General features: G+C 33.6%; 4 protein-coding genes across 4 annotated transcripts; 2 read left to right on the top strand and 2 right to left on the bottom strand.

The window, feature by feature from the left end:
• Positions 1 to 766: 766 nt before the first annotated feature.
• On the top strand, positions 767 to 4,218 carry LOC102619271 (uncharacterized). Its single transcript, XM_006469948.3, has 6 exons — positions 767 to 853; positions 978 to 1,043; positions 1,416 to 1,487; positions 1,659 to 1,825; positions 2,437 to 2,548; positions 3,634 to 4,218. Exons 2-6 carry the CDS (start codon positions 1,002 to 1,004, stop codon positions 3,850 to 3,852), a joined length of 612 nt encoding a protein of 203 aa, XP_006470011.1. The 5' UTR covers positions 767 to 853; positions 978 to 1,001; the 3' UTR covers positions 3,853 to 4,218.
• A 216-nt stretch (positions 4,219 to 4,434) lies between these two features.
• Positions 4,435 to 6,978, bottom strand: LOC102618967 (uncharacterized). The gene is made up of 4 exons (XM_006469947.4): positions 6,652 to 6,978; positions 6,045 to 6,188; positions 5,754 to 5,959; positions 4,435 to 4,818 (listed from the first exon to the last, which is right to left on the bottom strand). The coding sequence occupies exons 1-4, from the start codon at positions 6,897 to 6,899 to the stop codon at positions 4,658 to 4,660; spliced, it is 759 nt and encodes a 252-aa protein (XP_006470010.1). The 5' UTR covers positions 6,900 to 6,978; the 3' UTR covers positions 4,435 to 4,657.
• A 4,506-nt stretch (positions 6,979 to 11,484) lies between these two features.
• Positions 11,485 to 17,781, top strand: LOC102618670 (COP9 signalosome complex subunit 3). The gene is made up of 11 exons (XM_006469946.4): positions 11,485 to 11,774; positions 12,223 to 12,338; positions 12,448 to 12,694; positions 13,572 to 13,629; positions 13,728 to 13,817; positions 14,166 to 14,231; positions 16,300 to 16,389; positions 16,493 to 16,651; positions 16,741 to 16,862; positions 17,163 to 17,235; positions 17,325 to 17,781. Exons 1-11 carry the CDS (start codon positions 11,590 to 11,592, stop codon positions 17,391 to 17,393), a joined length of 1,275 nt encoding a protein of 424 aa, XP_006470009.1. The 5' UTR covers positions 11,485 to 11,589; the 3' UTR covers positions 17,394 to 17,781.
• Positions 17,782 to 18,865: 1,084 nt separating this feature from the next.
• On the bottom strand, positions 18,866 to 25,686 carry LOC102618392 (protein TPLATE). Its single transcript, XM_006469945.4, has 7 exons — positions 24,398 to 25,686; positions 23,412 to 24,008; positions 22,571 to 22,932; positions 21,702 to 22,005; positions 20,734 to 20,856; positions 20,166 to 20,621; positions 18,866 to 19,711 (listed from the first exon to the last, which is right to left on the bottom strand). The coding sequence occupies exons 1-7, from the start codon at positions 25,520 to 25,522 to the stop codon at positions 19,190 to 19,192; spliced, it is 3,489 nt and encodes a 1,162-aa protein (XP_006470008.1). The 5' UTR covers positions 25,523 to 25,686; the 3' UTR covers positions 18,866 to 19,189.
• Between the last annotated feature and the right edge of the window lie 1,584 nt (positions 25,687 to 27,270).

Here is a 27,270-nt window from a genome sequence, read left to right on the forward strand (position 1 = left end):
CTTTCACCACAATAACAAAAATGACAATGAAGAATATGATGATAAAGAGAAAGAGTTCGAATTTGACTATGATAACAATGGTTATGATAATATTTTAAGGAACCTAATATCGACCTCCTTTATAAACCTAGGCTCAAGATTTGAAAGATGAAACAAAGAGTGGCAAAAGTGGTAATCCAGGAAGAAATTAATGCGGTTAATTTTTTCTTTGTAAGTTGAAAGTAAAAGATTGAACAATAAAGACTTAAGAAAATAAGTGAGAAGAAGTGAGATGGAAAGAGAATTTAAAGTTTGAGGCACGAGATAGGAATGCGTCTACGATGTGGTCCATAGGAGCTGAAAAAAATATTAGTATTAGTACATTAAATCTCGACCAGTGGTTAATCACGAATCTAAAGATTACTAATTGATGTAAAAATAAGGGTATTTTTAAGAGGCTATAGATCCATCCCATATTTATATAGGAGCAACTTTTCTCCATTAATTTGTGGATGAAGCTACTATTCTTCTAAATCTCTAAAAGATTTGTGAATATTAATTCCAAGACATATTTGTGAAAAATTTAAAGGAATAGTTAAATTCTAAGTTGTACTGAATTTTGATTGTAAATATATTAGTTGTGTCGTCTCATTTGAAAAAAAAAAAACAATGGGAAACAGGCAAAAGCAGACGATGTCGTTTAAAGTTTGGGCTTGGCCCTAATTTTAGATCATGTAACTGCCCGAAAAAGATCTGAAAAAGGTCCAAGCCCAACCCAATTAAAAAAAAAAAAACAGTTAACAATTAAGCATTCAGCTTTGGTGGTCTTTACCAGAAGGGAAAAAAAAATCCCTACTCTTAGGGGTTTACGCAGGTCCATCTCTAACTTTTGTTATTATTATTATTATGATTATTTGAATGTCCTTTACTTTTGATTTTGGGTTGTAATTTGAATATAGCTCTGAATTTGATTTGCGTTACTCATTTTTGTTTAAAAGAAGTTATAACAGAGCAATAGAAAAATGGCAAACCAAGCAGCCACAGCTTTCAGTGGCAACATGAAGGTATTTTTCCTTGAAATTTTTTCTTTTAATTTTTATTTATTTTCTTATTCCCTTGACAATTATTAGTTCTCATGGTATGGGCTTAAAATGCTAGCAGCGACGTATTGCATACCAAGTGTTTGTTAAATAAACAACCGTTGCATTTTTGTAAAAATGTAGTTTAAACCAGATTTTTTTTTACCTGCTTATTTATCTATTTATTCATACATAGTGGATGGGATTTCTTTCTTTTTCCATTTTTTTTTGGGGGGGAGCACACGATCTAGTTTAAATGCTTTCAAATTTTATTGTGTGATTGTTGTTATGTGACTGACTTGATATTACATAAATCTTTAAACCAATTTTAGAAGCTACCATTTTTTAATTATGCAGAAAGCGCTTGCTGGGCTGAGGCGAATCAATCTAGAAGGTCTACGATGGAGAGTTTTTGATGCTAAAGGCCAGGTTTGAACATAACATTGCTTTTTTTTAAAAAAAATAATAATTTATTGCCTGAAGCCACTGGTTTTGTTATCTATGCTTTATTGATGTATCCTCAATGTTGTGGAATTCGAATTGCTTCGTGTTGTATTTTAGTGAAGTCCATGAAGTTATAGTATCCTCATTTGCCTATAGGTCCTTGGGAGATTAGCATCTCAGGTAGCTACTGTCGTTCAAGGCAAGGATAAGCCTACGTACGCTCCTAATCGTGATGATGGTGATATGTGCATTGTGCTTAATGCAAAAGATATATGTGTTACTGGGAGGAAACTTAAAAATAAGGTTTACTACTGGCATACCGGGTAAGCTTTACTGATTATAGTTGTTAATTCTGATGACCACAGTTATAATTGGAATGTTGACCATGTGAACTTGAAATGATTTTCTGCATTCCACATCAGTTCAGTCCTTCAAGTATCTTTCCAAATGTAGTTTTATCAGATTTACACAGTAATTAATGCGATAAGTCTGTTGTTTTTGTTGAAACTGATTCCTTTAGACGATTTTTAAAAGAACAATGCTACGGATCCCAACACTTGAGTCCTAACCGATATGGCATTCATCCATTGGATGGTAGAATATTAATTTTACCAATTATGAAATTTTGCTATCCAACAGGTGAATGACACATGACGGTTGGGATCCAAATAGGGGGGTCAACTGTTGGGAGCCCAAACATTATTATTTTAAATGTTTTTTGTGCACCCATTTTATAGTGTTGTCGCAAATGCATTTAGTGTATGTATGAACGCATGTGTGTATAGGTATGTGTATGTTTATATAAATGTAAAATCTATTTTTTAAGTTTATTATATTGAAAGGTGTGATATATGATTTCCATTTATGTAGTTTTTTTTATTCTGCGGAACTTATTTATTTTATCTCTTAATGATGAAATGTCTGTTTCATATAGCTATATAGGCCACCTCAAGGAAAGGACCTTAAAAGAACAGATGGAGAGGGACCCTACAGAAGCCATTCGTAAAGCTGTCTTACGCATGCTTCCAAGAAATAAATTACGTGATGTGAGTATAACAGTATATAAGTTTTCAGGGTATATATTCTTATAAGAATAGTCTGCAATTTGTACCCACAAGTAATTGTGCTCAAGTAGTTTTCTATTCTTGATTTTCAATTTTTAAGTCTATTATGTCAAATGAGGGTATAAAAATCTGTGCTTGTGAGTTCAGCATCTAAAGAAGTGGAAGATATACGTTATAGTCTTTTCTTCTTGAGTTGACTTTTGGTAATGCACTTGAACTGCTGCTTTGGAACAAAAATGACATGCTGTTAATTCACCTTCTATAAAAACTACTGAGGTGCTTTGATGTGGTAACTTGAAGAAAGTTATTAGTAAATTCCTGCAAGCTTCCTGTCATATCTCTGTAGTCAACACTGACACAATTGAAATCCCTCTTTGAATAAAGATTGTGGCATTACTGCTCAAATCGGCTCTCAAATGAATCTAGACTGAATCTCATATGATTTAGAATTTAATTGAGAGGCATTGGTTTCTCTAGAGTAGCCATGTTTCAAATTTGTTGGATGTCAATTCTATCTTCCTTTTCTGATGTTCCTTCCTTAATGGGCATTGAAGTAGGCATAGAGTCTCATGGGATTAAAACCTTTTAACCTTTATAAGGTTTCACGTGCCAGTTGTCCACATCCATTCCTGTGAAATTATTGCTGCCAGTAAATTGTTTATTATTAATGGTGTTAAAAGCACCTAATCAATTTTGTTTATGTTGTAAAAGAAAAGACCAAAGTTTAGCAGAACAGTATCTCATATTCTTATATTTTTTTTTATTGTCCTTGTTATGCGTTGAACTATTTCTGCACTAACTCTATTTTCATAAAACTGGTGGTGGTGTTCATTTTTACATCAAGGATTGCATATATCCGATATAAACTGGGACTGTCAAATCATCAGTGTCTTTCTTCTGCGCATCCATGGCCCGTGAGCATGCGTGTGGGTTTTAAGTTTTTTGTATATCTTTTGAGTTTGAAAAAATCCATTTGGTGAAAAATATTATTGTAGTGAGATATCTTTTGGTAAGTTCATCCATAAGTGAGCTATGTGGTTTTATATTGTTTCTTGTTATGGATGCAGGATAGAGATCGAAAACTGAGGATATTTCCTGGAAGTGAGCACCCTTTTGGCGACCGGCCCCTTGAACCATACGTGATGCCTCCTCGACGTGTTAGAGAACTGCGACCTCGTGTTAGAAGAGCCATGATTCGAGAACAGAAAAAGGCTGAGATGCAGCAGAGTAACAAGGATATGAGGAAAAACAGAAAGAAAGAAGTTGAAGCAGAAGTGACTGCCTGAAGATCTGTTGGGGCTCTATTTGCTTTGATAGGGAATACTCGTTTTCTGTATGTAACCCAAACAATCCGGGCATTGTCTGTTACATGTTGGAATGGCAGTCTAACATATTCTTTGGTTTTGAAATTTAAGCTCTCCAATTGCATGGTTTTTCAAATAACCTTTTAGGAGCGTGAACTGACGTCTGAATAATCCTTTCTCCTATTCTATTTGGAGAAAGAGATGAGGATTTCTCCCACCCCACCCGTTATGCCTTCTCATTGTCTAAATAGATGAAGCCACTGTATTTTAAGGAAGACTTTTTTCCGCCCTCAATATGAGCTCAGTTGTTTTTAATGTAGATCAAAACCACTTTTTGGCTTATGATTTGGCATTTTTTCAGCAAGTGAAAATTAAAATGTTCAATTGCATGAGACGGGCGGGCGACCGTAGTATTTAGATAAATCATTTTCTTTTGCACTTATGTCGAGAAAATAAAATAATTTATGAGTTAATATTATTAATTAAACTCACCAAATATCCTAACATTTTATCATTAAGTTGCTTATTAAATAATTGAATGCACTTCCAATTCCTACCCTACACTTCAAAAGATGGTACACCAATGTTTCATAGAAGATATAAATTGGGTTAATAAACATATAGTCACACGACACATCTCCCAAATCATAAGTTAACAGACCATAAAAAAACCAAAAGAATTTTCCAAGCAACAAAATCAAGAAGCCACTAAGAAAAGCAATTGCTCGATAATGGAGCATGGCATTTTTATCCCCTACCGGTTAATCTAATAGAAACCATCGTCATTCTAGTCACTTGATGATCCATCGTCATCATCTTCATGCTCTGCAACAACTTTCTCGATAAGCCTCTTTCGAACTCCCTCAAGCACAGTTTTCCTAGATGGATCACTTCCACTCTGACCATCATTTAGCACAGGATCTGACTGACAGAGAACTAATGCAACACCTGGATTTTGAAGAAAATAGATGTGCTAAATGAAGTATATGCAACCGATTCAATTTAAAAAAACTAATAAGAAACAGAGTTGCAGTTGATCGTTAAAGAGCCAGATGGCATAAAAATCATGTTCATGCACATTTTCATTGGGAAAAGAAAAAATAAAAGGCAAAAGAAGTAGAAAATGGGAAAAAAAAAGGAATGGGATTTAAGCCACAGCATGTAATCCATGGTTTGCTTACACTAATACTAGGCTTAGACACTAAAGAAGCTACAAGCTTCAACAGACTACATATCCTCGTAGGATATAACTTGCAACTTCAAATATAAGGACATTGGTCAAAAACTGATTTTCCAGGTATGCAATTCAGGACTATATAATCTATTGAAGGTTAACTAACCTGCAATGCTAGTAGCAGCAGAAATATTGCACGACATAAAATGAAACTTAGGTCCACTAAATTATAAACGAATAGGCAAGGAAGTTTAAAAATCCTTTCAAACAAGAACAGTCATCTCAACTTGTTTTCTTTTATGATACCAAAATTCAAAAGTCATTTCTATGTCATCTCAACTATGCCAGATAGAAATGGTGTTGTACAGATTCAGTTTGCCATATGAAAGACAGAAGTCAAAGACATTTGGTCTTTTTTCACTCTGAAGCATGCAACCAATCTTTATGAGGCGGTAGAGAAAAGAAATCAGGGCATCTTATAGAAGTAGAGAAAGGAAAAAGGAGAAATTCTTTTGTGAAACAATTAAGACACGCATCAATCTTTAAGTCTTTTCACGATAAGTATTCTACAGAAGAAATCAATAACTGAAATACTGGAAAGAAAAACATCAAAGTAATTTGAAACTATAGTTATAGAGAAAAGCACAGATAAATTTGAAATAAAAATAATGGTACAAAGTAAAGGCTAGAACTGGCATGCATAAAATACCTTCAGGCGTGCATCTCCGGCCAAAGCTACGCAAACCTACATAATTTGCTTTCACTGCACCATTGTTGTAAACCAATACTGTGGGAAGGTTACGATCTGGGTAATTAGGAATGCAATCTGTCGATATTATTTTAACAAATTTTGTTGCAGGGTATTTTCTTGCCAACTCTTCCAAGCATTGCATAAGCAGCCCACACTCAGCAAACCTATCAGAAATTTTGAAAACAAACATCAGAGTAATATATATTAAAGAAAATCAACAATGTACCAAAAGTAATTTAATAGAAGTACCCATCCTTGTAGAGAATCACAACCACCCAAACATCAGGGGGAGCTTGTGAAACCTCTCTCACGAAATCTGATCCAGAAATTGGCATCACTGATCCGAATCTAGATATCTTGGTTGCTTCTCTCATCTCAGCCAACCTCTTTTTCCTATTAAAACACACCACAATCAACATGAGAAATAATTCATAAAACTAGCCAAATCTTAACAACTCCTCCACAAGAAAATTAACCTACAAAACAAGATTCCTGTAAAGTTGAATTGAACCCAAACAACATATCCCAACAAGAGAAATGCCTAGGCATCACTGGAACTCGAAACAGCAAAGATTTTAGTTGAAATGAAGCCATTGAGACTCTCATAGCATTGAAACTTATTCTACCACTAAAGCTACAATTTATTTTGTTAATTCTCAGGTGGCTACTCTATTCTTCACAATGTCAAATGAAGCTTACAAGAAAAAAATGCATCAAGTTCAATTAACAACGTAAAATTATTCAAACAAATCAAATCCCACGAAAAAAAATTAAGGGAAAAAAGAAAGACACCCCACTATCAAAAAACAATCTGAAAAATGGAATCCAATAACAAAAGAATAAAACAAACGAGAACCTGTATTCTTCGAGGAAGCGGTCATCATCTAGATCGGGGTCATCCTCTAACTCTTCAAGCTCTTCTTCAGTTTTCTCATCGACCCACGATTTGTCTTTGGGGACCGAATCAGGGTCCACCGCCGGTTCGAAGGCGGAGGGCTTGAAAGCAGGCGGCTTTGGCGGCAAATTTCCGAGCTTCCTTTGTATATCGTCCCATTGTGTTGATGCTCCTTCTACATCTTTGTACACAAAGTGATAATCCGCCATCCTCCTTTAAAGAAAATGTTTAATTCCTTCTCGTTTAAATGGGATCGGTCTGGTTCTAGAGAGTCTTCTGTTTTGAATGTTTCGGGGAATATTTTTATAAAGCACCTAAATTATTATATTTTTATTTAGAGATATAGTTTGTCTAATTGTTTCACCTACGGCCCCAAGTCTTTTTAGTAGCCTATGTTTGGTTGTGAGATTAAAAATATAAGTGATGATACAGTTATAAATTCTTGTACAAACTGACGTGTCATTAATTTATTGATTGAATGAAAATATAAAATAATAAAAACTAATTATGTGGGCGAAATGGTATTCAATTAAACTAATTTTACTATGCCACATTAGTTTATACATAATAAGTTTGTACAAGAGTTTGTAGCTATATCATTACTCTAAAAATATAGGGTTGGACTACTTTAATAAATTCATGTTCTACTCTATATCTAGTGAATTTTGAAGCTTTATGATTGCTTACCCTTAGCAACAACTGTTAAACCCTCAGACATAATAAAAGCTTTTTTTTTTTTTTTTATAGAAAGTCATAAGATTAGTTAATATAAGATTATGCCATTTATTGTTAAGTTAGGGTACTTTGGTACACTATATTACATTATGTTGTATTATATTATTTTAATGCATGTGTATTATATTATATTTGTACTGTATTATAACAATTTTATACAATGTTTGGTGCTATATTGTATTTTATTAATTTTTTATAATATTATATTTGGTGCTACACTATACTATGTTAATTTTTTATGATTAGTTTAAATTACATATAATTTAAATTATTATCAATTTTAAATTATTATTATTCAAATTTATTCAAATTTAATATTTATTTTAAATATTTATTATTAGTTCTACTAAATTATTTTAAAATAATTAATTTTATATATTAATTATTGTAATATGATTAAAAAATGTAATATTTTATTTTATATATTATTTAAGTACTTATTAGTTATATTAAATAATAAATCTATTAATAAGTTATAATGTGAAAATAAATAATATAATATAATATAATATTACTTAATAATAAATTACAAAATTTATATTTATAATTATAATGTAAAATAAAAAATAATAATCTATAATATTATACTAAATTAAAATTATACTCTATTTGATATTATTATTATTATTATTATTAAGTTAAAAGAAAAAAAAAACAAGCTAATGCGACCACTGCCGTATTAGCTAAACCTGACTAAACCAAACATAGGATTGCATTGCACTATAATGCAATCATTTACTGCACCAAACATGAGAGCAATGCAACCCATTTAATGAGGGTGCCAAACAGCCCTTTAGGGTGCGTTTGACACACTGTATTGCATTATTTTAATACTGGTGTATTGTATTATGTTGTATTGCATTAGTATTGTATTATAACAATATTATACAATATATTGGTACTATACTGTACTGTAATAAATTTTTGTGATTAATTTAAATTAAATATTATATTATGTTATTATTTATATTACATTAATATATTTAAATTGCATTAATGTTTTATGTTATTATTAATTTTAAATTAATATTATTCAAATTTAAATATTTATTATTAGTTATAATAAATTATAATATAAAAATATTATATTAAATTAAAAGTCATATTAATTTTATTATTATTATTATTATTATTATAAAGCAAAAGCAAGAGTCAAAAAGTAAAAGTAAAAGTCAAGCGGCAGTTGCCGCATTAGCTAAACTCGACTCACTTTTTTAATTTAACTGTCGCATTAGCTTACTCTTTTAATGCAATATTGTGTGTGTTGTTTTTGTTGCTAACATGAGTGAACATTAATTTAATACAAAACAATACTTTTATGTAGCCTTATGCGGGCCACCAAACGCGCCCTTAAGGTTTTGGCATGTGATATCTTATAAGTATATAAACTTTCTCAAACTATTTTTAACATTTTTAAGGATGTATTCTACTTATAATTTATGTATAATAATTGATTGCAGAACTTTACACAAATTATACTCTTTAAAGAACAATCTCCTCATAAACAAAGCGAGCTAAGCACCATTTTTACAAAGCGGGTTAAGGCACATAATCCAATAGATCGGTATCTATGGACGTTATCTCCGAAAATAAGGGTGGAGTTTATCATGGTAACTACCTTAATTTCATTCTATTTATTTAGGAAAAATGACTAACACACCCCTAACGTTTAGATAAAAAGATAAAAACCCTCCTAACGTTTCAAAAAAGATATTTATACCCCCATTCACTAACGGAAACAATTACTTTTAATAGAAATAGTAATTTTAATAGATAATTATCATTATACCCTTCTAGCATATAAAAAAAATTATTAATTGTTCAATTTGTCCATATATTGTTAACAAAATTTTAAATATACCCTCATTTCTCAATTCCTCTATTTAAATTTTTATCAAATTCTCTCTTCAAGCCAAATAAATTTAATCCATTATCAATTTTTATGTCTATTGGATATGTTATTTAATACAATTAAGATAAGATTTTTGTAATTATTGCTGTAACCAGCCTATTTTTATTTTGTTGATTATACAAGTTTAAATGATTGACATGTAGAGAATTGTTATTCTTATGACATTAATAACTAATTTTATTTATTTATATTCCCATGTAATGGATTAAATTTATTTGGCTTGAAGAGAGAATTTGATAGAAAATTAAATAGAGGAATTGAGCAATGAGGGTATATTTGTAATTTTATTAACAATAAATGGACAAATTAGACAATTAACAATTTTTTTTATGTGTTAGAAGGGTATAATGGTAATTATATATTAAAATTACTATTTTTGTTAAAAGTAACTATTTCCGTTAGTAAATGAGAGTGTAAATATTTTTTTCGAAACGTTAAGGAATTTTTGTTATTTTGTCTAAACATTAGTGGTGTGTTTGTTCTTTTTCCATTTATTTAAATAAATGTGAATGTAAGGAGTTAATGCTAATTCACTACAGTTAAACGTGTCCCTTAGAAATCCAAGGGTGTAATTATATAATTTAATAATAAAAAATTAACAACTTTTTATTAATAATTTTTTATGATCGATCAATTCATTGTTAATTGGTTAAATTGATAAAATGCAATAAATTTTAGTTGATTAAAATATATGTTCATTAAATTGAATATACATTCTATGAATCATTAAATTATTAATTAATTAACAAATTAATTAATAGGTTCTATATGGTCTTATATTATTGATTCATAGAGATTTCATTGTATGTTAGAGTTAGACTAGTAATTTTCAAGTTTAGGCCTCTTACCATTTTAAGTTACGGAGTAGGTCATTGACGCCCCCTCTAAATTTCTCATAAAATCCCTTTTTTAATTGAAATTATTTAAATAATCAAAGAAAAATTATTTTATTTTCTATTTTGAAAGGTAGTTCAATCTAACACTCAAATAAGCTATTCTTTTAGCAAAATCTTTACCTCCATCCCATGGCATAATTTATAGTTATATTTTAGTTTTTTAATTCAAAAATATTTTTTGAAAAATTATAAGAGTCCAAAATTATAGAGATAAAAATTATAAAAGAATGATTAAGGTGGCGTTTGTTTTTTAACTTAATAACTTAAAGTGACTTAACTTAATAAATTAAGTTAATTAGAGATGTTTGTTTTTATAACTTAATGAAACTTTTTAGATAATTCTGACTTAATAAAATAAGCCAATTTTTTTGGCTTTTTACTTAATGGAGAAATTTGAATTAAGTCAATTACTTGCTAATGTCAAAAATATCCTTGCTTTATAATTTATTTTTCATGTTTATTCCAAACTCACCCATAGACATTTACCCCATATAAAAATATCCCTGTTTTTTTCTTTATTATATTATATACGATAAAATTAAAAATTTATGGTATTTTATATATTAAAATTCTAAAATAATTATGTATTCACTTGAATATAGTTTTACTTATAAATGTTAAAATATTGTGGTATGTAATATATTATTTATTTGACATTCAAATTTAATAAGGATACAAATGTAAAAGTACATATTTTTAGCTTTTTAAGTTGAAAAAAAACAAACAACTTAATACTTATTTTCTGATATTCAGACGAAAAAACAAACATATTATTCAGATTCAGACATTTAGATCTATTCAGAATTCAGACTAATTCAGGTCTATTCAGGTTTCAGACAAAAAAACAAACGCCACCTAAGTGTGCATTGTTTTGCACGTTATTGTGCGCGACGAGTCACATATCACTTGATTATTGGTCGGACTAGTAAATGCTAGCCAATTATTTTATGTGATGTGGCACACCTAATTTAGTCTAAAAAATTATATAATATATAATAAAATAATTTAATTTTATGACTTAAAAGAAATATTCTTTCCAGGGCAAAGTTTTGTAGTAAGATGTTACAGATTTATATTTTACCAATTAAACACGGAAAATTTCGGAATAAAAATTGAAAGGGGTGTTGTAAGGATTTTAGAGGGGTGTTAAAGGCTCTACCCGAAGTATTTATTAAAAAGGGCTTGTTGTAGCCCAAAAACGAGTGAACTCACCTAGAATTAGACCGAGTTACAGCCGAGCCAATACACCGAACTTTTATTACTTCCAAAAGCTACGTCCAAAATCTGATTCAGAGAACTTTTACAGCAGAGCTCGCTCGGTCTCGCTCTTTTGATTTCTGATTCGATCAGAAAATCATGCAATCAATAGAAAATCTGGTGACCCAAATCCAAGGGCTATCAAGCAACGCATCAGATATCACAGCCCTTAAGGATTACTTGAAAGCAGGTGAAGATTTGCTCCGCTCTGAGTCGACTCGCTTGCTGTCGTTTCTCGACCAGCTCGACCCCTCCAAGCACTCCCTCGGTTACCTTTATTTCTTGTAATTACTTCTAATAATTCTAACATTAACTTTTAATTATTATGCTTGTGCATTGTGTTAGGCTTTTATAATTCAAGGGTTTGCTTTTATGTTATTGTTGGTTCTCAGAAAAAGAAAAAAAAAAGCATTTGTTTATTAGTTATTGTACTCGTAGATTATTTTAAGATTTTTAACTATTGTATTACGGATAAATGTTTGTTTTGTTTAATTGCTAGATTAGATAAATAAAGTCTTTTGGTTGCGGAGAAATCAAATAGATGAGCATTTTTTTTTTCAAATTTTATTTTTAGGGTTTATAGGAGAAAAGAAAATGTATATTTTTTAGGAATATTGACTTGTTGTTTTCTTAAAGAGTTTTGAGATTAATGTTATTTAGTGAAAGATTATTATTTCCTGACTGGTTTTTGAGCATTGGAAGGAGTTAATTGTATGTGTTTTGTGGGGACAGAGAGCCATGTATGTACTGTTCGATAACGAAAGAGCGAGCAAACACACTGGTTCCAATCATTGCTCGATTCATTACTTCTTGTTCTGCGGAGCAGATTCGTTACGTGCCAGAGAAGTGTATGGATCTTTTAATTTGAATCGAGTTGTGCTTCACATTATTGTATCTTTGACTGTTAGTTGGCAATTGGCATTATTGAGATAATTCTTTTGTTGTGTGTGTTTGTAGTCATCAATGTTTGTAAGAGGTATAAGGATCAAGTGTTGCTGCTTGAAGCACCCATCAGAGGGGTGGGTCCAATGCTGACCGCTATCCGCAAGATTCAGTCCTCCACTGAGCATTTGACCACTTTGCATCCAGAGTTTCTTCAACTTTGTCTATTGGCTAAGTGCTATAAAGCTGGTCTTTCTGTTTTAGAGGATGACATTTATGAGATTAATCTGCCAAGGGACTTTTTTCTCTATTGTTATTATGGGTAGGTTGCTCTTGATGCTTGGTTTTTATTTTTATTTCCTTGAACACTTTTGTACTTAAGTACTTACATTATGATGAGAGATGTATTTTCTGTGGCATTTGTCTTGTTTCATTGGACACTTTTCTTCCCTTATCTTCCTTGTAGCCTTCTATGTTTTATTTGAGATTTCTTATTTTTTATGCCCATGCACTGCAAATCCTCATGGTTCCTTAGGCACTTTACTGCACGGAAGTGTTTAATTTAATCGAAGTTTATACTGAATAACTGCATTTGTACTGATATCTTTTTACACAATCAATTTGTGCAATGGATAAGCTAATTATCTGTAACTAGTTGCTGCTTTCACTTAGATTCTCCTCGGGCAGATCAAGCAATATTGGCTTGGCTGGTATAAGCTACATGGAACATCTACTAGTGAAAGTAATTAACTTAATGGAATAAATAATTGAGAATAAAATTTTCTGTCTTTTGTGATAACTCGGTATTTCTGAACCATTGAGGATATTGAGCATTTTTAGGTTCCCTTGTGCTTTGTCCTTTTTAGTTATCTAGATGGCTGTCTGATTCCAACTTAACATAGAAAACATTTTATTGTGAGTTAAATGGCTGCAAATTATGGACTTTTCACATATGATGTTGTAAGACAGACATCACTTGTTTTAGTCGGTGGTAATTGATAGTTATTTTGAGTAAACATCAGGCAGCCAGTTCATTACGTCGAATGTTGTATTGTCTTGATATTATGTAGATTTATTTAATTCAAAAGAATTATTTAATCAAATTTTAAGAGTTACTTATGCCTTGAGGTTTGGATGTTTCTCTTGTTATATCCTTTTTGAGTATGATTTCTGACCGTGTTTCACATTGCATTTGACAGTGGGATGATATTCATCGGGCAAAAGCGCTTTCGGAAAGCTTTGGAGCTTCTACACAATGTGCGTCACTTTGCTACATGCAGTTCGCACATAATTGCTCATCACTAAACATCGTTGGTGTGATAGAACAAATCCTAATTTCTTTAGTTGTCTTTCAGGTCGTGACTGCTCCTATGTCCAGTATCAATGCTATAGCTGTTGAAGCATACAAAAAATATATATTAGTTTCCCTCATTCACCATGGACAGGTACGCTATGCTCTTTTCTTTTACCTTTCTTCTTGACATTTTTATGAATTTGACTGGAGAAGGTTGTTAAAAAAGAATACTTGGAAAAACAATTTTCTGTTTGGAACCTTATTTGTAGAACTGATCAGTGTTTATTGAAATGGACATACTGATTTGATAAATATTAAAATTCTTGCAAAAGGTAGAACTAGTAAACAGGCAGCTTTTAAAATTAATTACACAGTTATTTTTAATTTTTCTGGAAAAGGTCTAGACAAGTGTTAACTTGGATAAGTTCATCTTGCATTCTATTTCTAGTCACATCCTTTGAGATACATCCACCTACATTTTTTGTAATTTTTTTGACAGTTCTCTTCCACCCTCCCTAAGTACACTTCTTCAGCAGCTCAGAGGAATCTAAAGAATTTTAGTCAGGTAAAGCCTATATCTGTTAGCATTGTTATGAATGTTGCTACTCTTTGGTTTTCATGTTTTATCTTTTAGATCATTTTGATGCACCAATTGATTAATTTTATGATGAAAACATGGATTACAATAATCCTAATCTGACGAGATTATTTTGCTATCTTTCGAATGGCGTAGGATGCTTGCAATTTTTTAGTCCTCAGTTTCAATGTGTCTGCCTGACAATTACTAACTTGGTTACTGGTAGAATGACACTTTTAGCTATATAAATATTTTATTTTTTGTTATTAGATGTCCCGATGACAACTTTCATGATTCTTCATGCCATGACAGTCCTTTGAGAAAAATAAGGTGGATTTATTGTTTTCCATGCTTTCCCCTTACAAAATGAGATCAACCATATATGCATGACATAGAATTATGACAAAGACATTATGGGCTGGAAATTATGCAGTGTTCTTTGAAATTTTGGTCTGTACAATGGCAAGGAAGTAATCATTTAGACTACGTTAATGATCTGGGCAGGCGATAAGTGAAATGGGGCATGATTTTCTGCCATTTTTGAAGACATGTATTTAATGGAATTTTTGTGATTAAGGGACAAGAAAAGTCTGTTATATATGGGGTGGCAGGTGAGCCTGACTTATGTGTGGGGATATCTTGTATCTGGCAAATAGATTTCTTCTTTAATGTTTCTAAAATGAGATTGTCCTTTGTGATTTTTTCATTGAATACATTGAAGTTGAACCTGCTGTAGTAAATTCATTAAACATAGGGATGGCAATTGTACCCGCAAATCCACAAATCCGCCCAAACCTGCCCGCCAAAACCCGCCCGTTGCAGGTAATTTTACCCGTTGCGGGCGGGTTTAGTATTATAAACTAAAACCTGCACATGGATGCGGGTGGGTTTGATATTAACCTTATATCCGGTGGATACCCGCATGGATATCCACTAGACCCGCAATATTTTTAATTTAAAAATGTATAAAGAAAATAATGTTATTATTCAAATTACCAAATAGCCAAAGGCCCAAAGTTGTGTATGTGTGTACATGACCCATCTCCCATTCTAAAGTCATGACCTAAAGAAAACTAAAGGCATTTCCCTTTGACTTAGCCGCGCACCCATCTGACCATCTCTTATCTCTGTCTTCATTCAATCATTCTTTTCTTTTTCAGCCGTGAGCTTGTGACAGTGAGCCAGCGCCCTACACCCAACTTAATTCATGGATTATTATATATCTATTATAATTTTATACGTGCTATTTTTCTTTAACTTAATACATGAATTATTTTATTATTATAATTTTTTTCTTTGGATTAGTATTTGAAAATATTAATCTTAATTATTATTGTAGGCATTGTGTTAGATGGGTGCTTATGGTGGTGAATGAAATGAATATCTTCTTTTTGAGCTTGTTTTAAATGATAATATGAAATGTAATTATTATTTTTAAATATTGGTTTGTGTTTTTAAAATAGATTTGTGTAATTTATACTTAAATTTGAGAATTTGTATTGGATTGATGTTGAAATTTTAATTTTTCATTTACATTGTTTAAATATAAAATTGAGTATGTTATATGGAATTTGAGGTTATTATTATAAATTTATATATTAAACATTTGTGATTTTAAATACGGAAACCCGCAAAAAATCCGTCGGGTACCATTGCGGGTTTGGTAATTGTCAAAACTCGCTGCGCGTGGGTTTTTTTTAAAAAAATTAAAATCCGCTGTGGGTTGCGGGTAGATTTGGAAATTTAAATTTTGTGCGGGTTTGGGTTTGGTAATGGCAAACCCGCTGCGGGCGGTGCCCATTACCACCCCTAATTAAACATCTCTTGTTCTGTAGAAGACAAATGTTTTACTTGCAATTCTTTTGGTTTACAAACTTGGTGGAAAGAATGTACCTCCTGCAGTAAATTCATTAAACATTCCTTGTTCTGTAGACGGCAAATGTTATACATGCAATTCTTTTGGTTTACAAACTTAGTGGAAAGAATGTATATAATTTATGTTTCTGCTATTATGCATGCACTGGTTCTTTAAATTGCTACTTTTGTGCTTGAATAGCCTTACATGGAATTGGTTAATACCTACAATACTGGCAAAATTGTTGAGCTGGAGACATATGTTCAGACAAACAGGGAGAAATTTGAAAGTGTGAGTTATCTTTTATTTTAATTACTCTTTGTTTTTTCTTTTTCTTTTTAATGCTTGCTCTCTTTGGCTTCCTTGGTTATCAGAGCCTTTGGGTTTTTTCCAGGACAACAACCTTGGGTTGGTGAAGCAGGTTGTGTCATCCATGTATAAGCGAAATATCCAGAGATTAACCCAGACATATTTAACTCTTTCCCTGCAAGATATAGCTAACACGGTGCAACTAAATAGCTCTAAGGAGGCAGAAATGCATGTGCTTCAAATGGTAACTTTTGAAGTGCATTTGTTGTATCACTGAGGTTGAATTCTTATACTTTATGGCTGTACTGTTAACAAATTTTTGTCAAGTTTCAGATACAAGACGGTGAGATCTTTGCAACAATTAACCAGAAGGATGGTATGGTAAGATTCCTGGAGGATCCTGAACAATATAAAACATGTGAGATGATTGAGCATATTGACTCATCAATTCAGAGGTACGGATGTCAAGGAGAATTTCAGTAGGAATTCTTTTGAAATTCAGTCATTTCACAGAAATTTAGCTTCATCAAAAGAAACTCTGATTAGTAACGTATATTTATCTGATCAGTGATGTCTTTTTTCGACTTCTGCTATTTTAATCTTTCATAGATGATCCTGCAAGAAGTATTATGAAACATTAAGTCAATGTCTTGGGTTGAAATCAAGCATACTGCTTGCCAGTTACCTTACTTTTACTCGCGGACAAAATATGACGTGGCTACTGTGGTAATAATATTATTGTTTTATTTTCTCAGGATAATGTCACTGTCAAAGAAACTAACTGCAATGGATGAGCTTATATCATGTGATCCTTTATACCTTGGAAAGGTGAGAACATGATTTCTGTTCTGTAAAGATTTTGGCCCTGTATATTTAGGAATCAATGATCAGCTAACAAACTACTTTTGCACATTCAGGCCGGGAGAGAGCGACAGAGATTTGATTTTGATGATTTCGATAGTGTTCCTCAGAAGTTCAACATATGAGACAGGAAGTCCTGAAATCTGATCCGAGCAAAAGATGACGTGGATGATCCTAGATCTATTTTGTTGGTTTCACTGCCTTTTGTTTCTCCTTCTCATCTACTTGTTTCAAGATATGCAAAATTTCTGCAATTTTGATCCCAAGTGTGAGGTTAATATATGTGATGGAAAACCTGGTTCAGCCATGAACTAGTTATGATCTATGATAGTAGTGTTATGCTCTTCTCAATACTCTGTTAGATCGAACTGGCTGCCTTTTTTGTGCATAATACTGGTCTCGATGAGACTCATTCATTAGAAGACGGAGATGTTTCTTGTTCAAATGACAACTGCAACAGTTAGAGGCTTAGAGCTGCTGAATGAAATCATGTTTTCCGTTGGGGAGAAGAAATATATGATATTAGTAATGTGAATACACCGACATGTTGCCTAACATGTCTTGGTATGATGCATATCTGTTCGATGACTGTTGTCATGACAAAGTAGTGATGCATGTCTAACTGATGATTGCAATGGTACGAAGAAAATGGTGCAATCACCACGGATTCGGAACACCTCCTATTGGTTAGCTTTTAAAAGTTGAAATTACCTAGGTCTAACCTGGGAGGAAGCTCTGTGAATTTCACTCGATAAGAAATTCGTTACCCAAACAATTTCGGATGGTCGTTGGCGTGTAAGCGGCATTTGCATATTATTATAGCCAGCAGAACTGTCTTGCAGCCATCAAAAGTCTTGTTAAGCTTTGGATCAAAGATAACACTACAAAGATATCATGAAGCATAACCGTGCACGACTGGTAAAATGGATCACTAGATTGTGTTTGCGATGTGTTAATTTCATGTCGCGTCAAATTTAAATTAATTTAAATATTATTTATTTAATAATCGTGTCAAAATATTAAAACTCAAATTTGATACGGAAAATAAACGATTACCCAATAATTCACTAAATATATATATATATATATAAAATATACATATTTATTAAAATATTCCACATTTACAATATTGAAGTTTTATTTATATATATGTAAATAATATTATATATTGATATTATAAAATGTCTTTTCATATTTTACGCATTTACACTATTAGACTTTTAAATCTATATAAAATTCTATAAATAAAACAATGTGCATATGTTCATCCTTCTAAGAAAAAAAATTATATTTAATATTTGAATTTTTATAAAAAGAATCTATAAATTAATTTAGAATAAATAATATAATTGTATCATTGATCGGATAAATAGGTCAAGAACTGTAATTTTAATCCAACACTAAAAAATAACATGTTAATCCAAACCCAATCCATTTAATAATCGTGTTAAATTTAATAATCCATACTTATTGTTGTGTTCCTATTGGGTAATTGAATCGTATCAAATTTTGCCAACTCTATAACCATATGCTATCTTTCACATTTTTACCCATTGATCAGATTCAGAACTAGAAGGGCAAAAAGAAAAACAGTATATATTTAACCATGCTAATTGCTAGTTTCATATATCTAAAACAAAAGTTCTTTTACAATGAATCAAGTATACAGGAGAATCAAATTTCCTAAGTGGAAGTAAGCCAAACAACAGAATCACTAATGACAACCGTGATTAAAAGGACTCTCGAAAAGACCAACAGACAAATGAGCCGGTTCAAAATGTACATGGAGGACGCACAATTGGGAATCAAGAAACAGCCCTCTTCTAATAAAATTTTCAACTAGCTGATAAAAAGCAGAATACACAAGGAATATATGCAAACACAATATATATTTTTTTCCATGAAAAGAAGAAAATTTTAATTAATTAACCTTAGCGCTTCTATCTTTACATCGCATGTGCCATTCCTGGAGAACAGCTGCTTGAAGGGCTAGATGCTCAGCCTCCTCTGCTGTTAACTTTGACAGAGTTGAAGGTCCCTTGGCTTTACCATCTTCCTCACCGTCTTCCTTATTTTTCTTTTTATCCTCTTCTTCTTCTTCCTCCTCATTCTCTTCTTCCTCATCAGTTTTTGGTGTCTTTTTTGGTCGGGCTGCCTTCAGTAATGCTATCCGTTCCATTGAGATCCTAAGCCTCTCAGCAGCAGAAGCCTTCACTTCGTCCTCTGGCATGTACTCCACACCCCCATCAGTAAGGTCATCCAACCAGCCTTGTAGGTCTGATCCGATCTCCTTAGTGATTGATGAATCAGAAGCTCGAACAACAAATTTGCACATCATAGTCGTCGTCTCGTCTCCGAGGTCAACATTTCTGCTTACTTCACTGGCTCCAAAAATCATCATGCCCACAAAGCCACCATACCAAGTTTTTGCAGCATAACAAAGCTGTTTCAAGTTGGCAAATTATACAGTAATTTAAGTAGGATATCTTTGAAAGGCTCTGGATGATACTCGAATGGGTGCTAGGGAAAAATACTAATAATAATAATAATACAGAGGAATAAACACATTTCATGAAAGCATAAACTATTTGACATTTGATTGCAACCCCAAATTAGTTGACTGCAACCCCAAATTAGTAACACTTAAAGCAACTTTACTCAGAGGGAACAAGAAATATCAATTATTTAACAACTCTCTTCGCTGTTTCAGATGCTTTGGAAGATTCAACAGAGAGAAAACTTAAGCCCAAATGAGATTCCAGATTCCCAAATAACAGGTTTTAACCAAAAAGCCTAGGCACCAAAATGATATTTATCACAGGCTTTCTATGGCAGTGCTTTCACACCATAAAGAACAACAGGGAAAGTCTCAAAATACAAACATCAAGGCATCCTACCTGAAATCCAGCCACTGCCTGGATAATGTGTGAACAAACTATGTGGAAGGGCTTGGAGGACAAGGATTTTAGCCCGCTGAAAAAGGGAGACGTCCCGTACTGCTGTGCAGCAGTAGCCTTGAAGCCACTTCCCTCATAAATATAGGTACCCGTGTACTCTACTATAGCTGGTAAACTGGGCCATAGTCTGAAAAATTCAACCGGTGATATTTTATGCGGCAAAAGGAGTTCTGTCAATGGAATCTTGTACGGCTGACACCTCAAAATCACAGGTTCTCCCAGTTCCGGCCGTGCGCTTCTCTTTTGTCTCATAATTTGCGGATCCTCTTCAGCATAATCACCTTCATAATCTCCTATAGCACCACTTCCATGGAATGGGTAATATAAGACTTGAACCCAAAAGGCACACCTCTCGAAATGGGAAACACCCACTGTAACACTGCAGATTACCGGATCCTGTGAACATATATCATGAAGTAAATAGAAAATGAGATTTCATAGTGGAAGTCTGAGATTTCACAGAAAAAGAAAAAGAAAAACAAGCGCATATCTACAGAGAAGAAAAAACCTGTGAAACAAGATTTCGCAGCTGCCGAACTGCTTGAGGAGACCCATTCATAAAATACAAAGCACCAGATAACCCAACCCGAATATCCACACGATTTAATTCAAGCTCAGTCAAATTTAAAACCTGCAACAATAGGCAATTCAAAATGACAGTATTATCAACATGATATCAGGCCATCATCCACGACAGAGAATATCCTAATACTGGAAAAGACTATATTATAGGGGAAAAAAATATGGGGACAATCATATTGATTGGATTAAGACCCACTAGATCTAGAAGATTAAGCTAATATGAAGTGGTCCAACAAAAATATTTAAACTCAAAAACACTTACCTTGTGTGCATTCACAAAATCAATTAGAAAACCTAACACGTGGATGCAAACACATATCCTACTCGTGTCTTATATATATAATTCAATTAATTGACTAAGAGACTTGAATTCTGAACCTCTTAGTTAACCAAGGTCTATATCATAACAGATAGCAATTGATGGTTGCAACATGCAACTATAGAAAGCCTTGGAACCAGACATTGCAATAATTGCCATGCCATTACTCTGGTAACTGAATGAAAAATGTTTATCCTACGAGGTTTATCAAGATATAAGAAACAGTTGGTCCAATTATTTTCCACAGTATGCTCCAAGAGAAATGAGGACAATATCTATTCAATATTAGTTCATAGCCAGAGTTAAAAATAGATAACATCTACTTGAAAGTAGTTTATGCTTCCGTAGTGCAAGTTAAGTGGTTTCAAGTTACTGCTCCACTTCTACTATTACAATCAACCCTCCATTTTTTATGACCAATTTTTTTACTCCTTTAATGGAAAAGGAGAAATACATTGCAGTTTATATTAATTTTAATGAAAATATTCAATAAGGGACTTGTTTTAGCATGTAAATAGAAACTACAAGCGAAGATATTTATAAAGAATAAAACATACAAGTTAATAAATCTTAACCTTTAAATGCAGGGTGATCTTTCCGTCACTTGAGTCTGCCAAATGATATGCTTCAACATAGCAAGGGTCGCTACTACCAGTCAAAGTATATGCAGTTGGAGAAGCCTTCAGTGACGTAGCTTCAATTCCTTTTGTCAGCAAAAGAGTTAATTCACTGGGGTTCGGCCTCCAGAGCTCCAGAATTGCCTTGTGAACCAAGCCTTCCAGTTTTCTATCTTGAGCACCTGATGCTTCATAAAACTGAACAGTGAGTTTATGGTGGCTAAATGGGTAATCTCCTCTGGCTTCATTGACACAAGCCCACCTGAAAAAGGAACATAATGTAACTTAGTAATGCACATCAAAGATGCAGCATAACTGCAAAACTGCAACAGCTAAGTTTAAAAGAGCATAATGAAATAACTACATCTGCCAACAAAAACATCCTAAACAAGGAAAAATCTGTGCAAAAAAAATAATAAAAATAAAACTTTTTATAAGCAAAAGTCATAATTCATGCAGGAAAGTAAGTATAACAAAGGAAAACCATCAGAAATTATGCCATACTTGAATTAATTTGATACTTTTACTTCCATCATTACCAGATTCATGCGGAAAACAGAGCTAGAAACACTCTTTTATGTGTTAATATATATTAATTATGCAGCCCGTCATAAATTCAGAGTTCAACTCAACTCAGACAACCATGAAAAAGGGGCTAGTAACCATATTTAGGGCTATGGACTGAGATGACAATCAGCAGACATTCCAGAATGGCAGGGACGAGAGGTAAAAAAGATAATCCGTCAGCACATGCTTCAATATCTAGAACAAGTAACATTATCAGCAAAAGTCAGCAATTATACAATAACATCTGATGTTCTACTCACTTGTTTTCCGGGTGACTAGAAGCATATTTAATTCTCTGCAAAATCAAACGGCACTGATGTTTGTTGACAGAATCAGCCAAAGTACTGTTTCTGAACTCCTCTAGCTCTTTTGTTAGCAACTGCCCTGCCCGAGGGTTACGAGATCCCAACCTCTGAGCAGATATAAGAACTGCCTGAACATCTTGAAGCCTATTCGATGTATTCGCAGATGAATCTACATTGAAGAGGACTTTATGGATATTTGATATGATGATGTTCAAAGGATCCTCAGGGTCATCAGCAAGAAGTGGATCCAAACCTTCCAAATCTATGTGTTCTGCAATAGCCCAAATAAGGCGGGCCAACATTCTTGGGGTATTCACCTGTCAAATGCACAAATGTATATCATCAAAAGGTAACTTAGCAGAAGATATCGATATTAATTTTACAAAAAGCGAAAACATAGTTGCAAAAGGAAAAAGTGGGTAAAGGAAGGAATAAAAAAAAGAAATTATAAAATCCATTTCAACCAAAGAAAGGAAAAAGTGGGTAAATTAGCAGAAGATATCAATATTAATTTTGCAGAAAGCGAAAACATAGTTGCAAAAGGAAAAATTGGGTAAAGGAAGAAATAAACAAAAGAAATTATAAAATCCATTTCAACCCCCCGAAAAAAAAATTGACGACAGCCTTTTCCCAAATTAACGAATCAAAAAGTCCCAACATGTCAATCTGAAAATGAACAGATATACCATGGCTTGTTAGCATAGCACCAAATTTAATTATCACAAATCATGATTTAGTGTGCAATCAGCATAATGACCATATAGCCATCTGAGTAACTCAATAAGAGCAGACATACCTCATGCAGATCTTTGACAAGTTGACGCTGCATATTTTGCAATCTAGTCTCATTTAAGATTTGATCCTGCGAAGCGCCATCTTTTACTCTTTTTACACCTCCTCGGGTATCATATATATGACATAGCCTCACAAGCAACTTCAAATAGCAATCAATTGCATAAGTACGACCATCACAATCCCATTTGACACAAGGTCGACAAACTTCCACAACCTCCAAAGCCGGTTCTGTCCAGTTTAGTGCACCATAACCAGTTCCATATGCCAAGGCTCCAATCACTCTGCTCTCCATTCCTGAGTTCTTTTGTTCTGGCAAAGGTAGAGACAACTGGAAGCAACTTTCTACCAGTGATGCCACTAATTCTTCCCTAAACAAGCTTTTGCTCGTTACGCTATTAAGGTCATCTCTTATCCTTGGATCCTCAAAAAGAGAAGCAATATCAGTTCCCGGAAGAGGCTTCTGACCTCTTCGGACACTTTCCTTTGCAAAAAGGTCCACACAAAGAGCTGTCCGACAAATACAGGCTAAAGCATGCATACGGTCAGATTCTGCTCTCAAGTTTCTCACCATAAGAAGTAGCCTCCTAAACAATGAAACCTTCAAGCACAAAATTCACAATCAGATCATGCGTACACCTATCCCTTAGTATATAGATAATTGACTTTTGTTACTACCACAATCATCCACTTCTAACCACTCAACAACATCTTTTGTTTCTCAGTCCTATAAAGTTACTAAAGAGCTGTCATTTCACACTTCGAAGCCCACTAAAGAAAATTAAACTCAACATAACTTTGAAATGAATACATTCGAGCTACACACTCACCTCATCTAGTGAACATTCTTTAACAAATCAAAGTTGCCACATTTCATCAAAGAATAACCGTTGAATCTATCATATCCTATTCATTAGTTCCCTTACATGGAAATATAAATTGCAACAACAATCAAATATAAAAACGAAAGAAGTAAAAGAGAACATCAACCTGCAAATGAAGATCTAATAGATGTAAATTTGTAACAACGGCCCTAACAATACTCTCTCTGGCTGACGAGAACTCCTGACGATCCCAAAGTGTCAAAATTGCAATAATTGACTGCGAAGCCCACTCAGTCTTCCCTCCAGGCACATCAGCCAAATACAACATGTTAATACCCACTTCAAAAATCACCGCTGGATCCAGTGACGACGCCAAGAATGGAACCAAATGTGTCACCACATCAGAAACCCCAACTAATTTCTCTGCATTTGAGTCTACTTGAGTTCCATTAACTCCATTGGAGTCCTTTGACAATCTTCTAATCACATCCCCTCTCCCAGAAGCCACAGCTTTCACTGAGTAAACAATAGGAAACACTGTTGCCCTGAAACTCTCTATCGGTAACACCAACGAGCGTGCCATTAACGCGCTTCGTTTTTTCCACACGAAATTCACCATCGCGGAGACCCAATTAGATCGAATCGCAAGTGAGTTTTCACTATCCACAAGCTTGTCCCCAGCTAATCTACTCATTCGTTTCGATTCGAATTCTTGAAACAGTCTTCCGACGGATTCAAAAGCCACCTTCGAAACATTGTCGGATCTGTCGAGCATGTTTTGGCCGATACGTGTCCACCAAATTGACACCTTGTCTAACAAGTTCACGTTGTTTTCACACAGCGTGACTAAATCATCACGTGCGAGAATACAACCTAGGGTTTCAGTGATGGAGTGGCGGAGGTTGTCAGATGGAGAGTCGAAGCAACCAGAGATCTCGGCGTTGGCATCAGAGATGAGTTTGGAGAGGGCGTAGGAAGGGATGGCGGCAAGGATAGAGATCGCAGCGGCGGTGACGTCGGGGTCAGGGAAGTGGAGATCGGAGCGGATGCCGGAGCAGACGGAGTCCCAGAGATCGGCAGTCAAGCGAGAGCAGCGAATAAGGTCGAAGGATAGTTTTTTGCAGACGGCGGAGGCAGGAGCGGCGACGATTTCTTCGACCGCGGTTTTGGCGATAACGGAAATGTCGCGGCCGGCAGCGGATTGTTGTAGAGCTTGAAGGAGAGCGCTGGACTGGCGGAGAGCGTCGTTGGAGCGGAGGTCCGCTTGGATCTGAGCAAAAAGGATATCCATTTCAGTGGGATTCAAGCTCGAAAAACAAGAGCTAATTAATTAATAAAATGGTTTTGCTATAATTTGAACACGTACGAGTTCATCATTTCCCTCTGGTGCTAATACACACAGATCATCCAACAAATCGAGTCTGCTGCTAGCCTTGTAGTAATGTGGCTGTTTTCCTTTTTATTTTTTGTAATTTAAAAAGATTCTCCAACTATCGGAATTGGCCCTCCACTGGGTCCAAAAAAATTGACAGACTTGGCAGTCCAGCCTAGAAATAATACCGCTCCAAATACATTTGTTTAAGGATAGATCAGTGAGTAGAGCTTTTAACACCCCTATAAATTTCTTATAACACCCCTTTTAAATTTTATTTTCTAAAATACCCTCAATTTAATTAAAGAAAAAAGAAAGAATCATAAATTATAACCTTACCACTCACAATAGTGAGGATTGTGTTATATATGGGCTTCAATTTGGTGAATGATGGGTGATCCCTATTTTTATCACCACATCTCCTAAAATTTTAAACTAAGAGTCTGTCATGCTAGAAATTCAAACTTTGTATAGAGCAAGTGACTCCATTTTTGATGGCCAAGGATAGGTGTTATCAATAATGATGTTATTGCTAAAATGTTACTCTCTAATCCACTACAATAATGATTTTAATGACAATAATGGTATTGCACTAACTGATGTTGAAGAAGAAGTGTTACTGTTAACATGTATATGTCCATAATATTGATTTTGATGATAATAAATTTTAAATGTTTTTGATTAAAATGTTGGAGCTATTCTTTAATAAACGAAAGCTTTATAATCATTCCAATTATATTAAAAAAGGTTGGATAAGTGTTATATTTCAATATCAGAAAATGATTCTCTGCAATATCTAGCTAAAAAGGATTCTGGAAATAAACGGTGAACTGTTTTCTCTTTAAATGGCTAACCGATTAAAACCAGAGAGTAACAAATTGCTTAAGCTTTAACCGGTTAAGAAAAACGGATAACACAAAATGCTGGGAAGGCTACTGGAATTAACCCGTGGACCGTTTATTGAAACGGCTAACCGATAAAATCCAGAATGGAAGATTGTACTTATCTTGTTACTGGAAACAAACGGCAAAAGTTTAACTGAAACAGATAAGGTTAAATTGTTTTGCAGGTTACTGGAAACAAACGACGAACCGTTTATTTCAAACGGTTAACCGATAAATTCCAGAAAGGTTATTTTGTACAAATCTTTAACTGTTTAGTGTAAATAGATTACTGAAGTTTATCTTGCAGGTCTCTGGAATTTAACGGCGAAAGGGTAACCTAAATGGCAAACCGTTTATTTGAACTTTGGCCCAACGGTAACTTTTGATCAGACTAAACGGTTAACCGTTAATGGTTAACGGCGAACTGATTTCGGGCAGACAGTCTGTAATGGCTAGTTTTCTGCTCCAACTATAAATAAGCTCATTCAAATTCAAACGAGAGTTGATCACAACACGACCATTGAGCTTACATTCTAGAATACAAACTTCATAGAGCTTTAAACACATTCATTCTTCATCTATTCACACATTGGGCATTGATTTGTAATCTTAAATATTGTGTGAGAGAAAAACAATTTGTAATCTTTTATTTTGAGTGATTGTAAGTGTTGAGATACACTTGGGTAAAGAGATTGGGGATAATCTCTTGTTGTAAATGTTTATTGACACATTGGAAGTCAATTGTAAGCATTTGAAGCCTTGGAGGTTTGCTTAGTGGAATCC

Source organism: Citrus sinensis, chromosome 2, assembly GCF_022201045.2.
Source record: "Citrus sinensis cultivar Valencia sweet orange chromosome 2, DVS_A1.0, whole genome shotgun sequence".
Taxonomy (NCBI): Eukaryota; Viridiplantae; Streptophyta; class Magnoliopsida; order Sapindales; family Rutaceae; genus Citrus; species Citrus sinensis.